Source organism: Epinephelus lanceolatus, chromosome 10, assembly GCF_041903045.1.
Source record: "Epinephelus lanceolatus isolate andai-2023 chromosome 10, ASM4190304v1, whole genome shotgun sequence".
Lineage (NCBI taxonomy): Eukaryota > Metazoa > Chordata > Actinopteri > Perciformes > Serranidae > Epinephelus > Epinephelus lanceolatus.
Window position 1 is genome coordinate 21,074,992 of NC_135743.1, and position 16,510 is coordinate 21,091,501.

Genomic DNA, 16,510 nt, shown 5'->3' on the forward strand with positions numbered 1-16,510 from the left:
TTTGTTTTTATGATCCTTGTAACCAGGGGTGTAAATATAGACAGTGCAGGCAGTGTGATTGCACTGGGGCCCCTAAGGTGGAGGGGCCTGTAGAGAGAAAGCGGGCCCTTGCAGATGACTTAGATTACCACCTTGGAAATATACCTGTGTTCAAAGATATATGATAAAAAGAATATTATTAACTTAAAGACTGTGCCATTTGTTATTGATACAGGTGGGTTTGCCTTTTTGAGGATCTGTGTCATAATTTACTTTTTTTTTTTTTTTTTTTGAATAGTCAGTAGCTATCAAAAACAAAATGATATGCTTTTTCTATATAGGCTTTGAAATATTCAATTCAATGATTAATTTCTTACTTTCTTTGATATTTTTGTCACAGATGCCATGGTGATTGCTGGGTAATATTTATGTTGATGTTGTTGACAATACATGCATGACACCATGCAGTAGGGCCTGCCATAACAGTGTGCACTGGTTGTAACTTTCTTGCGCTACTGCTTGTAACTATTCTAGTTTATGTCGTTGTTAAGTGTGCTGTGCTGCTCCTGTGTTGTTGTTGTCTTACTAATTATGTTCTTGTGAACGTTTCTTGTTCTCAGGACTCTCTTAAAAAGAAATATTAATCTCAATAAGGCTGCCTGATTAAAAAAGAAAGGACACTAATTAAAGGAACAGGGTTTTGCTCTGGACAAGAAAACTAGCCCCTCACATTTGTTAAAGGGGGCTGGTTTGCTGTTGTTAGACAGACTGCAGGTCAGAACCATTGACATGAAGCTCAGCGTAAGTTCAATTAAGAAGGCTCCCTTCACGATTCTCTCCCTCCCTCTGCTTCCTCTAATCAGCTGACTATGGGTGTTCACTCTTCTAGTTATCCAACCAAACTTTGCTACGATCTCTATTTGCCAATTAGGATGCTACCGCAAAATTTAAAAGGCTCATTTCTCTTCTCATCCAGAAAATTACATGTGGTGTTTTATGCTTTGTCAGAACTTTTTGTACAGATGTCTTTATTATAGCATACCAGAAAACAAAACATCAGATAACATACAACAAGTCAAAAACCAAAATCTGAGATAAAATAATATTCAAAGCCTTTCATGTCACAAAATTAGGAATGTTAAAAACTCTTTGAACAGTCTCAGTCACAATCAGAAAATCTAAGTCATCATGTCAGTGCACCTGAGCTGACACATTCACATTTTCACACACAGTGGTACCGCAGGCTTCCTCTTACTGGCGTCCGAGGAGAGAAAAAGTGGTTTATAAATGTTTATATTACGCAATAGTTATGTCACACTGCCAAATCTCTTCACAGAAATCCCCTGCCCTCTGCGCAGGTTAAGTGAGATAATCCTTAACTAATCTGGCTATCACTGCCTTTAATCTCTTAATCCGTTTTTGCTAAACTACAGATTAGATCAAGTTTGCTGACAGGTGTGGAGGTACCTTTTTGTGGTTTTAAAAGCACTATGGGAAAGTAGACATCACCATATAGCTCCATGAAAGCAGGCTGTATTGTGCGGCCTATTTAACAGGTTAAACACTGGCTACCATACTGATCACTTGTCACACTGTCAGCTGCATCTAAAGCTTGGAAAGAGCTCCAGAGGCAGATTTGTATCATACACCCACCTCATCTCCAAGGAATAAATAAGTTTTTTTCAATTAGTGTAACTCTCTTTTAGTACAAGCAATTTTAGAAGTCCCCTTTGTGAAGTAAACTCATTTTATTCTGTGATATTTTTTCATACTATGATCTCTTCTTGCTCTTGAAAATTCAATACAAAACAATATTTCAAGATTATTTGTGTTCTGGGGTTATGTGGGCCTTAAATAAGGTTATGGTTAAAATAACCTAATTTATTGTAACATTTTTGCTGCTTGTTAAAAGACATGTATAAGAGACGATGCATGAGTTGAGTATTTCAGATAAAAGGGGACTTCTACAATAGCTGTACAGTTTGGTTTCAGGACATCCTGTGTGAAATATAGCCTCCTCCTTACACTTCCTCCACACTCCTACATCTAACCCCCCGTCATCGTCATATTCTTTATATTCTCCACACTCCTTCATCCTGAGCAGCTAGTTGCTCTTGGCCTTCAGCTCTGCCAGCTTGCTGGTGACAAAGTTCCACTTAAAGGATGCGTCCTCGCTCCCTCCTCCCAGTGAGACGTATTTGGAGAAGCTGTTGTTGCCGCTCCTTCCTCCTCCTCCTCCTCTTCCGCCTCCTTCACTCTCCTCTCCCTGAGGGATCTGCCCATCCTGGCTCTCCTCCCCTACAGCCTCTGTCACCCCCTCTTCACCCTGACCTGCTGCTGCTGCCTCGTTCGCTGCAGCAGCAGCGGCTGCAGCTTCCGCCTGCTTCTTGGCGGCCCAGTTGGCTGCAAAGCTATCCCAGAATGCTGTGCGCTTAGGGGGTCGAGGAGGAGGCTCCTCCGGCTTTACTGCAAGTGGACTGAGGAGTCAGAGAAAATAGTGGGGTTAATTTTAGGAGTCAGTCAAATATAGGTGGGTGCTTTGGCATTGTCACCAGAAGACCAATACTGCTGTCACATAATTCACTAAATATGAAGCTACCCCTCATGCGTAAGTTTTGGACGCACAGAGGTGGCATGTCGAGTTTCTGCACATTAAATGGAATTTCAAAATAAACGTTAAGCATTTTAGGTTTACTTCCTTCAGTTTAGGCAACACAAGTAGGTGGTTAGGTTTAGAAAAAAAAAAGATCATTGATTGGCTTAAACTAAGTAGATTTGTCACTAATGTAATATGTGATGTGACATATGCACTAGCATAGTATGCTATATGTACAAGCACACTACGCTGTTATTAAATAACTCGATTGACGTGAGTTTGTTTGACCCATCCACCTCTACTCTCACTCACCCAATACAGACTTTCCCGCTCTTTATACGACAATAGTTGCCCGGAGTGTCAAAAGTCAACGTGGACTCATTACGAAATTGTCAAATGGCAGTGCTTGGGCAGTGACTTCCACGTCAGACACTGACAAAAAAAGTCATCCTTTCACATCGGCATGATATGCAGCTGGGCGGCGTCAATGTATAACAGTGCCTGACAGCATCTGGTGGAAACATGGGTAGACAACAACGTAAGCTAAGGTGGCAAAAAATGTCCAAGTTGGGTCCAGTAACCATTGACTTTCACCTGGGATACTGGTGTTCGCTTCCCGTATGAGTGTATAGTATATTTCTCCTAACCCCATGCTTTTGTTGCCCAAACCTAACCACGTGCATGTGCTGGCTAAAGGTAACTACATGTGTTTGGAAATAAAGTCAATTTGAGGTGTTGCACCAAAGTAGTATGTTTATTTTGAAAGAGACTGTACACAAACTGTACATTTCATGTGAAAATTGAAGTGTACTTTGAAAAGACACAATGCATGTAACAGGCTGAAGTTGACACAGTGTCCCAGAACAAAACACAACAGACGCACCCAGACTACCTTGCACGTCATATGTCGATGTAGAAAGTCCGTGACCAAGAACAAGGTCGGAGTGAGAATGTGTTGAAAAAGTGCAACCACCCAGTGCGTCTCATGCCACTGCTAAACGGGGCCACTGTGCCTTGGTGTCTGACGCCAAGGGCCACAGCCCAAGTATTGCTAAATAATGAGTTAGCAGTGAGACCAGGTTGGCAGTTGACTAGATTAGCTTAGCATAAAGGCTGGAAACAGGGGGAAACAGCGACACTGCGACGATAACAAAATACCATCACCTCTAAACCATTATGAGTCATTTTGTTCATTTAGATTTTTGTACAGATAAACCAGATATGACGTATTGATTAGTGATAAGTGGTAGTTGGATTTTGTAACCTTTGGAAAGGGCTAGGCTAGCTGGTTCCCACTGTTAGCAGTTTTTATGCTAAGATAGGCTAACTGGCTGCTGGTGGTTGCTTCATATTTAGCAGACAGGTAAAGTAGAATGGTATCAATCTTCCAAACTGCTTTAAATATTGTCATTTACAGTAAATGCTATCAAAGCAAAAGTCATGTCTAACCTAGCCTTATTAAACTTTTACCTTTTAAGCAAATCTAGGCCAGATCTTTTACACCACATAAAAGAGTGTAAGTCTTGCAATTTAGTGATATTTTCGATCAGACCTCCGTTTTTGTCACTCAGTTTGTCAGTGAGATAAATTCTGCTGCTGAAGTTTAACTTAACCTACGACATTATTTGGGCTTTCTTGAGGTGCCCTTAAATTAAGCTGTGAATATATATTATACACAGAAACTAAAAAAAAAAATATCTGCAGAATATTTTACCTGAACAAATCCCACAGATGGTACAAGGTGCAAGAACGACATCTGTTCAGGCAGAGAGAGGACAGATGTTAACAAAAGAGAAAGACTTCCACTCACTGGTCGGCGACTGGCGGGCTCTCAGTCTCCTCTAGGAGCTGGTGTTCATCGTCTTTGTTGAAGAGAGATGATAGCCTGTTCCAGCTTTTAGTCCCGGCCCCCTGCATCTGGACAACCACACACATGGGGTCAAAGGTCAAAGTAGGTGTCATTTAGGTGGTTTCAGCTGAACAATGGTCCTCTGTGAAGTCTCCTTTAATTATTTTACAACCACTTACTGTGATATTCATCATTTCTGACACAACACTGAAGCTGTGGGGTACATTTAAAAGTTGTATGACCACATTACACACTGTAGTTGTCCCAAACATTAATCAGGAGCTGCTGACGCTCACGTACTTTCTTGGCCAGCTGGGATACAGCATTGGGACCCTCCTCCTCCTGCACTGGACTCATGTCATTCTCCACCTCTGTGACCTGCAACAGCAGAAACAAAAGACAAAATGGATGTACTGTGCCATGCTGTCCACACAGCAATGTCCCGATGTTAAAGATGCACAGGATTTGTGCACATCAGTCGCCATCTAGTGTCTAATATGGATACTACAACCCGTAAGTGCACATGAAGAAATGTCCATCAAGAGTATAGAAGACATGGATTGCTGAAGCCTGGTGTGGCAGTTTGGTAAACTGATTGTTTCTGAATAGTATTTCCACATCAGTGTATGTTCTGACATCACGGGGTCACAGCGATACACTATAGTCGTCTCATATTTCACAAGTGTGCGTGGAGCAATGTTGACTCAAATAGCAGCGATGACAACTCTGCACATCCCTCCAAATGGAAACTATCTCTCCAAACACACACAGTATTCCCTGTCGTCACCGTCTGCAGAGGCCCTGGCATTAAGAGAGACCAAAGTTTGAAGCTGGTGTGAATACACCCCGAGGCCCTGGCTATCCCCCCCCCCCCCCCCCCATGTCAGTCAGTCAGTCAGTCAGTGGAATGCCAACTAATCCGTTTGTTCAGCTCCCGTGCAGGATCGAGTTTCTGAGTCCTCCCGAGATCTGGGTCAGTGCAACACTGTGGCTGATTCGCAGGTACCAAATCCTGGATGAAGTGCAGGTGTCGCTATGAGAATCAGGGGTGGAAGAAGCAGTCAAATACTGAAGTTAAAGTACAAGTCTTGTGTTTAAATATTACTGATGCAACGACGTGTAAGCAGCATTTTACTGCTGTAGCTCGTGGAGATGGAGCAAATCTTAATTATTTTATATACAGTTTTGTAGTTTAATCCAGTGGTTTCCAACTTAAAGGGGGCAAAAATTAATCTGGTGCACCGTGAGATGATGAATGTTGCAATAAAGAAGAAAAACAATGTGCTGCTACACACATCTGTGTTAAATTTATTGGACTTTGCTCAGTTTTCTTGCTCTTTTTTTGGTGAAATATTGGACACATTTCCCTCTTTTGACCTCAAAAAGTTATTCAGTTGAAACCATCTGGGAAGACTGCAAGGGGAAATGTGTGAAAAGGGTCACCAGCCAAAAAAATATCAAGTTAAATGTTAAATCTTTATCAACTACGGTGTTTAGATGAAAGTAATCGAGTAAAAAGGTTGATATTTTCTTCTGAAATGTTGTCAAGCAGAAATATAAAGTAGCATGTAATGGAAGTACTTCCTCAGAAGTGTAGTGCTTAATCAAATATGATACTTAGCCACTATCATGACTTGTAATGTTGCCTTTATGTACAATACCTGAGTTACAACCCACTTTATTAGGGTTGTGAATATATCTGCAACTGGATTTTGACATTGAAAACAGAAGATCTGCACGCCAGTATTAACCAACACAGTTTTATCTATTAATAATTCAGTCGTCAGGAATCAAAATTGCCAAAATACACCAGAGGAAGTAATGTGTAGGCCTAACTTCTGCCTCAAAGTTCCCTTTGCGCCGAAACAAAACAACCCAGCAAGCTCATCTGACCCTGCGATAAATAAAAAATGACGAGCAAACAAAACCTTGGGACCTTGTGACTTTGGTGCCAACAACCACGTCAACTTTCTGACACTTTAATACACGTGTATGAATGAGTAAGACGGAGAAAGTGGTAAATTCTGTACCTCTTCTGCAGTGTCCTCCTCATACTCAGGGTTGAGCGTCTTCATCACTTTGCTCTTGTATAATTTCCACATTGGATTCATACTTGCACAGTTAGATACCTCAGGGTAAGACCTGTAAAGACCTCGTAATGCCTCTGTGGTCCACCCTTCAGCCGAGTCTCCACTTCCAGCCTCAGCTTCGTCTCACTTAGGCCAACTCTGACCTGTTTCCATGCATGAAAGTTCTCAGCAGCTCAGGGAACTCAGGGGGGAGTTCAGCACCGAGGGCCTCAGTGTTTCATAGCGTTTCTTCTGCTCAGATTATGTCTCGTCTCGTCAAGCCGGTGGAGATGACAGCTGCTTTCGTCCCCACAGAGTGTCTGAGCAGGTAAAGCTAGGAAGCTGTGCTGTTTGTGCATGCGCCCACGCAGGTGTACACACACACACACACACACACACACACACACACACACTGAATTCAGCGTCACGGTTCAGAATCCCTGCCTTGGTTACCTGGAAACAGGTGTGGATTTCCTCATGCATATTTGAGAGGGTCTCTTTCCCAGAGCCAGAGGTCCATTGTCAGGCAGGTTGGCAGACTGGCTCCTGTAACCCTGATGCACAACACACACAAACACACATACATGCACAGCACTGACATGTTTATGCCCAGATGGAAATCTTAATTGGACGACTTTTGTGCTGCAGCAAGTTTATGTTTTCTCACAACTAGAGATAAAACACACATTCTTAAATCTTCTGAGCAGACAGAAAATTACAGCAGCAAGACTTTTTGTTTTTTTAGAAACAGGCGTTGATGACTTGTAGTCTTGTGTGTATTTCCTCATGAATTAACTCCACACACACGTTCACACATGCAATTCATTTATGGAAACACAAGTTTATATCATCACACAGCCTTACTGGGGCTGTTACCTGGCCACTTCCTTGCAGGCCCTGCTCCTCTGCTCTCATTGGCTGCTGCAGCCATATCTGCTGAACACCAGCTTCAGGTGCACCGCAAAGTTTTTTTTGTGACCGGTTGCTTGGCAACCTGAGAGGGCCGGCAAGTGTCGTGTAGATAAAGAGAGATGTATAAAGCTTTGATGACTGATTGGGTTTCACCACCACCACAACACAGACGAGTACAGAAATACATGTGGTTTTGTGTTGACTCGACAAATCTCAATTATCTCTTTAATTTTAGCAAGATAAAGTCTTGTTAAAACACTGTAACAATAGTAATATGGCGCTTAATGTACATTTATGCAAAGTTAATCAGTGTAGCCTTGAAGACAATCTTGATTGATCAGAGAAATGTGATCTAACTTGTCCTATATGTCTCCTGTTCCTGGTTTTAATTACCATACAGTCGGACAGTGATGCGGCTGTAAGGTTCGGGCAGATCCATAAGATTAACATGAATTATGAATGCAGTTCTATGGACAACGTGCAGACTGATGGATGTCTTGTTATTTGAAGAGCAGCCAGTTTAGTTGTGGCCGGAGCGGCTCATGTTTCAGAGTGGAAAGGACACACCCAAGTATTTAACACACAACACTGAGGCAGTGGATTGTTACGGAGGCAGCACAGCTACATTGATGACCTACATACTGCATGTCTTACTATAAATACAAGAAGGATTAGATAATACAGTTGTTAAATAATAGGAGATGTGTGTGTCACTGAGTATTTTGTTACTGAAGTAAACATGCTTTTTTAAAGTATCATGTGTACAGGACTTTTGCATCAAAAGGATAATAGATGATACTTAACCAGGTTTCACTAACTCTGTAGTGAACTCGATTTAAAATGCATATATGTCTGTTTCTGTATTTATTTAATTACATTTATTTTTAATTTAATATTATTATTATTATTATTACTATTATTTGCAGTAGTATTTTTATATTTATGTATTTTTATTTTTTGTGAGGTCCTATGTCAGGAAATGTTCTGTTAAAAATTGAAAATGAAATTAAAATTATAAATAAATAAATAAATAAATAAATAAATAAATAAAAAGAACATATAAATAGATAAATAAATAAAGTGCATAGGTGTATTTACATATCTCCTCTCACTAGAGGTCACAGTCTGACCTGCAGACAGTGGTGGAAGTATCTTTCAGATCATCTTCAGTTAAAGTAATAGCGGTAAATGTACTTCAAGAATCAAAACTTCTTGGTATGCAGAATAGCACCTTTCAAAGTATTATGATTGCATATTTTGTATTGTTATATTGTTATTTTTGATGCAGTAACAGTCATGCAGCTTGTTGATGTTATTGCTAGTTGAGATGAAGCTCATTTTAATCTATTTACATTGTGTTTAAAATTTTCATTATTTTCAGTATTTAAAATTTCAATGTGTAACGTAACTACAGCTTTAGTGCAGTAAAGAGAACAGTATTTCTCCTCTGAAATGTGTAGCGGAAGTGTTAAGTAGCAGGAAATTAAAATAGTGATGTAAAATGCAGGTACATTAAAATTGTACTTAGGTACCATACTTGAGTGAAAATACGTAGTTATGTTTCATCATTCCAGGGGGATCATCGACATATTTTGTGAGGAGATTAATGTGCATCTTCAAAAAAATTAATATAGATACTATATTAAATATATAGATGCTATATGTTCATACCACAAGGTCTCTCTGCTTTAGGACACAATTTGTGCCCTCCCTCGTCAGATTGGATGTACTGAGCATCTGAGATGAAAGCTTAAATGTGTCTGAAAGCTCTGGTAATAAACAAGCTGTACACCTTTTTGTCAAACTACTGTTTTCTGCGTCAACAGTGAACTGTCAAACTCAGTACTGATATTACAACAAATGTCATTCCTGCCTTCGTTTCTTCATTTCTGCCTTTTTATTAGCATGATGCATGGTCGTATCAGAGAATAAAACAACTCAAGAACAACTAGAGCAAGAGACAAATATTGTGTTTAATTAAATTATTTTGCTTCTTTTTTCACTTTGTACCTTGACACACTGCTTTCTCTAACCTTGAGGCCACCACCATTTTGTTTTAATTATTACTCCCATTGTGCTTGTTTGAATGAGTAATGAATTCATCTGATCTATTTTTAAATCTCTACAAATAGCACCTGACATGACCTGGATGTGATAGAGACATGTTTCAATTACTTCTTATTTTCACCTTCACTGGTGTTTGCTTATTGATTACTGAGTAAAGTTAAAAACCAAATACTAAAGAGAAAAATACTTTTTATGTACCATCACTAGTCATAGCCTGAGATCCCCACAGGGTGGCTCAAGAGTCCTTCATAGTTTTGAACATCTGGTTTTGGATGTTGAGAGGAGGAGTTAATTTCTAGTGTTATAAGGGTGTAGTGTTTGTAATTTTATCATCATGTAACAATCTGTTGATGCTGATATAAAGTAGTGAGGGAAATATGGCTTGATTTAAATGATTAATTACACAAGCGATTATCAACAAATGCACCCTGGGCAAAGTGCCATTGTAGCAAACTGATCTTCTTTAAAGAAAAATAACAGAAAATGAGAGCTCTACTGATCTTCATTGCATGGCAGTTTGAAAATATGCTCCATATGGCTAGCTGCCGAAGTAAACTTGATTGTGAATACTATGTCTGATTTGATTTAATTTGATGTTTCTTGTTCATTGAAGCTAATTATCATTTAAATGCAGTAATTGTACTAAATGTTTTCTGTCAGACAGTTTGTTTAAAGTTTGTTTAAAGAGACAGACTCAAAAATCCATGTTTTTTTCCACTTACCTGTAGCGCTATTTATCAGTCTAGATTGTTTTGGTGTGAGTTGCAGAGTGTTGGAGATATCAGTTGGAGAGACATTGGCCTTCTCTTGAATATAATGGGGCTGGATGGCACTCAGCTTGTGATGCTCAAAGCAACAAAAACTACATTTGAAAAACTCAACAGCAATGTCTCTTCCCAGAAACCATGACCTGGTTACTCAAGATAATCCACAGGCCTTGTTGTGAGCAGTTTCATGTAGGAGCTACTTTCTTTCTACCAAACTACACCTGCCAACTGTATCACTGCTTGGTGCTAGGAGAGCTAGCAGTAGTAGTAGTGATATGGTTGGCAGGAGAAGTTTGGTAAAAGGAAATAGTTCCTACATGAAACTGCTCACAACAAGGTCTGTGGATTATCTTGAGTAGCCAGGTCATGATTTGTGGAAGGTGACATTGCTGTTGAGTTTCTCAAAAGCGCCATCTAGTCCCATTATTTTGGAGAGAAGGCAGACATCTCTACGGCTGACATCTCCAACATGTGGCAGTTCATACCAAAACAATCTAAACTGACAAATGGCACTACAGGTAAGAGGAAAAATACATATTTTTGATTTGGAGGTTAAATGTCCCTTTATGTAGTCTGCAAAGATATGTCATTTTTTTGAGGTCTTCCAGTCCACAGGTCTCTGTGAATGTAGGTCACTACTTTCGTCTCAAAGCAGTCCATGTTTTGACATTAACTATGTATGACCTAACTATTTGTACCTGCATAACTCCTTACGTTCTTGTATATTTACGTTGTTGCTCGTCCCCCTGAAAGAGGGGCTCAAAGCGACTCCTCAGAAATTAGCAAGAGTGAGAAATAGAGACTGTGAGATAGTTTTGATTGCAACTGTCTGATCTACTTGCTGTAGTTTTCAGTGTTTCTGCTCTGCATGACTGTAAATGACACCTGGAGGGACCAAAAAAATTATCTGGGGTAGATCTCATGACAGTGAGACGGATTCTTCTTTGGTGCTTACTATGTGGAACTAAACAAACACTTCCTTCTCCCTTCATCGATATGAACCAAAGTCCATGCATGTGTCTGTGGGGAGTTAACATGTGCATCATATGCATGTGACGTATCCATTTTTGGTGTTGTTTGTTGTGCTTTTCTGCCCACTAGGGGGAGACAGTGACACAGCTCGTGCTCCAGTGATGTGCCTCAGAGATGTAGAACAGAATGTACAGAACACTGTGTACAAATGCATCGTGTTTATCATATACATGCACATGTGCCTCAGTGTCAACATGCAAGCCCTTTCAAAGTCACCTCAGAGATCAACAACCTGAAACTGTTGCTCTGAGGAGCAACGATAACCCTCAAATTTTTTTAGGTCATGTGGATGTAAACGCACATGAGCTGTGTGGTTTTGAGCTTTTCCTTCACCATGCCGCAGTAAAATACCCCCAGCAGAGACAATTAAGACTGTGGTGAAGTGAAAACTAATCCTGGGGACAAAAGAGAAGAAGGCTGAAGAAAATCAATTCAACCTCTTTTATAATCTTGCAGCAGCTCTGCAGGGAGCTCTACATGGGGGGTGTGGATGGAGGGGAGAGGGTGGAAGTCTTCGATGACCTGTCACATGGCCGGCCACCTCTCCAAAATCTACACCAGCAGCCAGGGATGTAACCAGAGGAATGTCTTTAGATAAACTCATTATCACATGAGCATTAAACACACACTGGTTACATTCATTAACTTGGTGTCGCACCAGTGTCTCCCACCAAGCAGCTCAGCGCCCATCAAAGGGCTGACATCAGCAGAATGCTGAATCATACATGGAAACTTTGATTTATTATGTACATTCCCAAAGGACACCTGTTGCTTGTGGCATTAAATACTATACATAATGTATGGGTAGCAATAAATGTAAAAAAGTACTGCATTACAATTAAGTAAGTCCTACATTACATGAGTAAAAGTACATGTTGCCAGAAAAATACACCTCTAGTGTGGAAAAGTACTCACTGTGCAGGCAAATATTATTATATACTGTATAATTTTGGCTTATATAACTGGAGTATTTTACAAATGTATTGACACCGTGACAGAGGAAGTGTTCATGTCATTTACATAAGTAAAAGTAACAATGGTGTGAAAGCATTTTGTCACAAGTAAAAGTGCTGCTTTTAAAATTGCACTTAAGTTACAGTACAGAATTTGTACTTGCAACTTGTACTTAAAATGTCAAAAGAATTCTTATTATGCATAAAAATGGTCCCTTCTGAGTGTTATGATGTATTTTATTTGTCATTATTAGTGATGCTGTAATGTGCAAGTTTTAATGTTGTGGCTGGTCACAGTGGAGTGATAGCTTACACTGAAGTTGAAAGGTTGATCTTTGTAAGTAAAATCTAACAGAACTTGGATCATGGCACGGTGATGCAGTGGTTAGCATTGTAGCCTCCCAGAAACACCCAGTGATGGCAGTGTTGGCAGCCGGAATCATGCCGAGTCTCAGCCAAGTCGAGCAACCGGACCCGGCCCTGCTAATTTCATCTGGCTTGCCGAGTTCAGGCTGATTCTGGGCCAGGTCATTTTGTCTACCTGGGGAGACTTCCTGGTTTGCACCCAGGGTGATGGGCCCCTCTGTGTGGAGTTTGCATGTTCTCACCGTGTCAGCGTGGGTTTTCTCCGAGTACTCCGGCTTCCTCCCACAGTCCAAAGACATGCAGGTTAATTGGTGACTCTAAATTGTCCGTAAGTGTGAATGTGGGTGTGGTTGTCTGTCTCTATGTGTCAGCTCTGTGATGGTCTGGCGACGTGTCCAGGGTGTCCAATAACTACAGCTGTCAAATAAATATAGACCAGTAAAAAGTGCAATATCTGCCTATGAAATGTTGCGGAGAAGAAGTACGAAGTCGCGTGAAGTGGAGATACTCAAGTAAAGTACAAGTAGCTCAAAATTGTTCTCAACTAAATGTACAGTTACTCTCTCCTGCTGCCTGTTTCTATGAATGCTTTAATGTTGTTGAGCAAAATACCAGGTGATCCGCAACAACACATCACACTCATTGCTAATTTGGAGTTGAGGACCAACTGACATCTGTGCTCGTCCTTCTTCTCAGCTCCCCATGTACAGTATCTTGTAACCCCCGTCTTCCCACCAGCTCACTTCCACTGGTGTCCTGGCAAGGCTTGTTCATTTAAAGGCCTGTTTTCCAGACTCCTGTGGTGACTTGGATTGGATGAAGAAATTCAACCCATGTGTGTGTTTGTGAACTTTATGACGCTGATGCATGTTGCTCACCGGACAGAATACTGCCACCCCAAAATAGACCTGAATGTAAAGAGAGAGCCATGGGCAGATGAAGCCAGCTGCTTACACTATGATCCATGTGTAAAGGGTCCTGCTGAACTTTGCTCTATTTACTCTGTTGTGTGATGAGCCAGAAAAGCCTGAGTGACATAATGCACTGTTGAAGGTCAAGGCAAATATGAATCGACATTTCAGGTTTAAAACCTCAGACACCCACTTTCAGCTGTACCTGGGCTTATCAGTTTGTTGATGTGGAATGCCAGTATGCAGGTCAGTGGGTCAGGCTGTAGCGCAGCTGCTTGACCTATACTGTACATGTATGGTATGTTTATATAATACAGAAGACTGAAGGAAAAGTTTGACATTTTAAGGCGTGTGCTGATTCACTTTCATGTTGAGAGTTTGATAACAAGTCTGGTGTGCTATATGTGCAATCACAGCCAGCATCCAATTAGCATAGATGAGGATAACAACCTATTCTCACTCCAACCTCATCACATATTGACGTTTTGGTCATGGACTTTCTACGTTGACATATGACGTGGAAGGTACCCTGGTTGTGTTGGTTGCTGATGCTCTGGGACACCGTGTCAAGTTCTCTTCTTTCAAGATACACTTCCATATTCATTGAGATTTAACATTTCCATACAGTCTCTTTCAAAATAAACACACAACGTCGGTACAACAGCACAAAAAGTTTTTTTTCCTTCAACAACAAACACATGGTTGTGTTTAGGCAACAAAAACATGTGGTTAGATTTAGGAAAAAAGAACAGGGTTTGGCTTTAGAATTTCATGGGACACGAACACCGCTCTCTCGGGTGAAAGTCCTTGGTTGTTGGTTGCGCTGTTAAACTATAATGGCAACTAGCCGTGCATCATGCCGACGTTAAAGGACTAGGACTCAGGATAAAGACTGAAACCAGGGAGAAACTGCTAGGTCGCCAGAATAAATGTTGATATTGTACCTTTCTGCAAACCATTACATTTGTACATTTTATATATTGTGGGTATGATGAAACTTTATGTACGTTTAGGAACAGAAACCACTTGGTTATATTTAGGAAAAGATCCTGTTTTGGCTTAAAGGTATACGATGCAGAGTTGTCAGTTACTGTTTGTGAACATGCTTGCCAGCAAAAGTTAAAGTAAAAACTAACCCCAGATTCACTCTCGTTTGGCATTTCATCTCACTATATTTTAGTTTTTTTTTGGCGCTGTGTCTCTCAGATGCCTGCTGCTTACAGTCTGGCACCTGGTCGCTACCTTTTCATAAAGTCCTGACCTCACCCGAGCAGAAAAATACACTGCCACACATTTCTAGTTGGTTATGAGTGTTGTGGATTTTGTCTATATGAGTATGTACACTGTTTTTAGGTTCTAGTAAAAAAACAACAATTCATTTCTAGCAGAGATGTGCATGTTGTTAGAATTAAACAAACAAACAAAATAATCTCAGTTTTGATAAAATTTAGACAAAACTAACTTTAAACTTAAACTTTACGTTACCTGGTTTTGTTGCCACAACCACGGCTGAATATGCTGCAATGCCTTGCTAAAAACACACATGGTTTTGTTGTTTGTTAGTGTAAAACAGTGGCCTGCAGCTTTGCGTCTGTCTTGCCGCAGTTTTATGCCGTCCATCAGCCTCTCTACCAACAGATGACAAAGTCAGCTCAGTAATCTAAATCTATAATCTAAACAACATCATTTTAAAAATGTTGATATGATACGTATGAAACGTACAAATGTAGGTTTGCAGAAACGCACAATGGCGGTCTCATCTCATCTGTTTAAAAAGTTAAGCGTTAAAATGATGTTCCACTTTTACTAATTCTTGCATTTTTTTCTCACCTCTGGGCAGAGCCAGGTTTCCTGTTTCTTATCTTAGCTTATCTTAGCACCTGTTTTCATAACAATTATACTTACTGTGGTCAAAGGTTAATTGGTGTCTGGCCAAGACATACACATAATTTACTGACAAACCATCAACTTTTCATCTGGTTTAAAGAAAAACAAGATATGACCAGTGCTCATGATAAGATATACCTGTTGGATGCTGGCTGACGTGAGATTGCCTGCTGTGACCACTCCTCACAGGCTGAATACAGATCTTTGAGCTGTTCAGTGTTTGACCTGAGTAACTTTAAGAGGTCTGAAGGGGTAAAACTTCCTGATATTTCACAACAAATAAACTAGGACTGATCATGTTTTGATCTCTCAGACTTATTTTCCTTCCCCAGGTTTGGAACTACTGTTGTTAACTTTCAGTCTTAATCAAGCTTTTATCTGATCCGGTGAGTGTTGTCACATAAGGGACGTCTTAGGGCAGCACTGCGGAGAAATATTCCCCCCTGTGGGATCAGTATCAGGGTCATCATCAGCCCACGTGAGACCATCACAGTTTCACCTCAAAACATCACTTTCTGTAACAACATTACCAAACTTTGTTTATGTATTGTATTGTATGTGTTTGTTAAAATGATGTCATGTCTTAAGAGGAGTCAGGTGAAACTCTGAACATGTGTGGTTTGTTTATGCAAATAAAAACAAAGCCGAAATGTAAATGGAACATGTCACATGCTTTCCTGGTAAGGTGGGGTGATCTATGTCAGTTTCAAACGACAAAGAAAAAAGTACACAAGTAAATCACCACAAACATTCCTCATTTGGAGTCACATCTTTATAAAGTCACATGACCTCTGCAAAATGCCCCTTACTCTACATCTGTACTAATGTTGCATGCATGTGCGTGTTAACACTCGTGTACATGTGTGTGTTTCTGTGTACACATATGCATTTTTAAAAACAAGCTGTTAGATAATGCAAGGCCGTACACATTGCATTATCACCTACTCGCACGCACTACACACCCTTCTATGTTATACTCATGTTTTATGAGACCCTGCAGACGTGTGAGTGTGGGCAGGGTTGCTTCTTATTGTGCCAACTGTTGTATAACGCACAATAAAATGCCCGCTGGAGGCTCCACTTACCTCCCCAAACAGGATTTTACTGTTGTCATGTTTCCAT

At 40.4% G+C, this 16,510-nt stretch overlaps 1 protein-coding gene across 1 annotated transcript; it reads right to left on the reverse strand.

The window, feature by feature from the left end:
- Positions 1–206: 206 nt before the first annotated feature.
- LOC117265716 (uncharacterized) lies at positions 207–6,820 on the reverse strand. Its single transcript, XM_033640362.2, has 4 exons — positions 6,455–6,820; positions 4,725–4,802; positions 4,386–4,492; positions 207–2,456 (listed from the first exon to the last, which is right to left on the reverse strand). Exons 1-4 carry the CDS (start codon positions 6,533–6,535, stop codon positions 2,084–2,086), a joined length of 639 nt encoding a protein of 212 aa, XP_033496253.1. The 5' UTR covers positions 6,536–6,820; the 3' UTR covers positions 207–2,083.
- Between the last annotated feature and the right edge of the window lie 9,690 nt (positions 6,821–16,510).

Coding starts and splice junctions, on each gene's coding strand:
- LOC117265716 (XM_033640362.2), bottom strand. CDS start 6,535: ATGAATCCAATGTGGAAATTATACAAGAGCAAAGTGATGAAGACGCTC. Junction 4,493..4,724: donor TATCCCAGCTGGCCAAGAAA/GTACGTGAGCGT, acceptor GTGGTTGTCCAG/ATGCAGGGGGCCGGGACTAA. Junction 2,457..4,385: donor AGCCCGCCAGTCGCCGACCA/GTGAGTGGAAGT, acceptor CTGACTCCTCAG/TCCACTTGCAGTAAAGCCGG.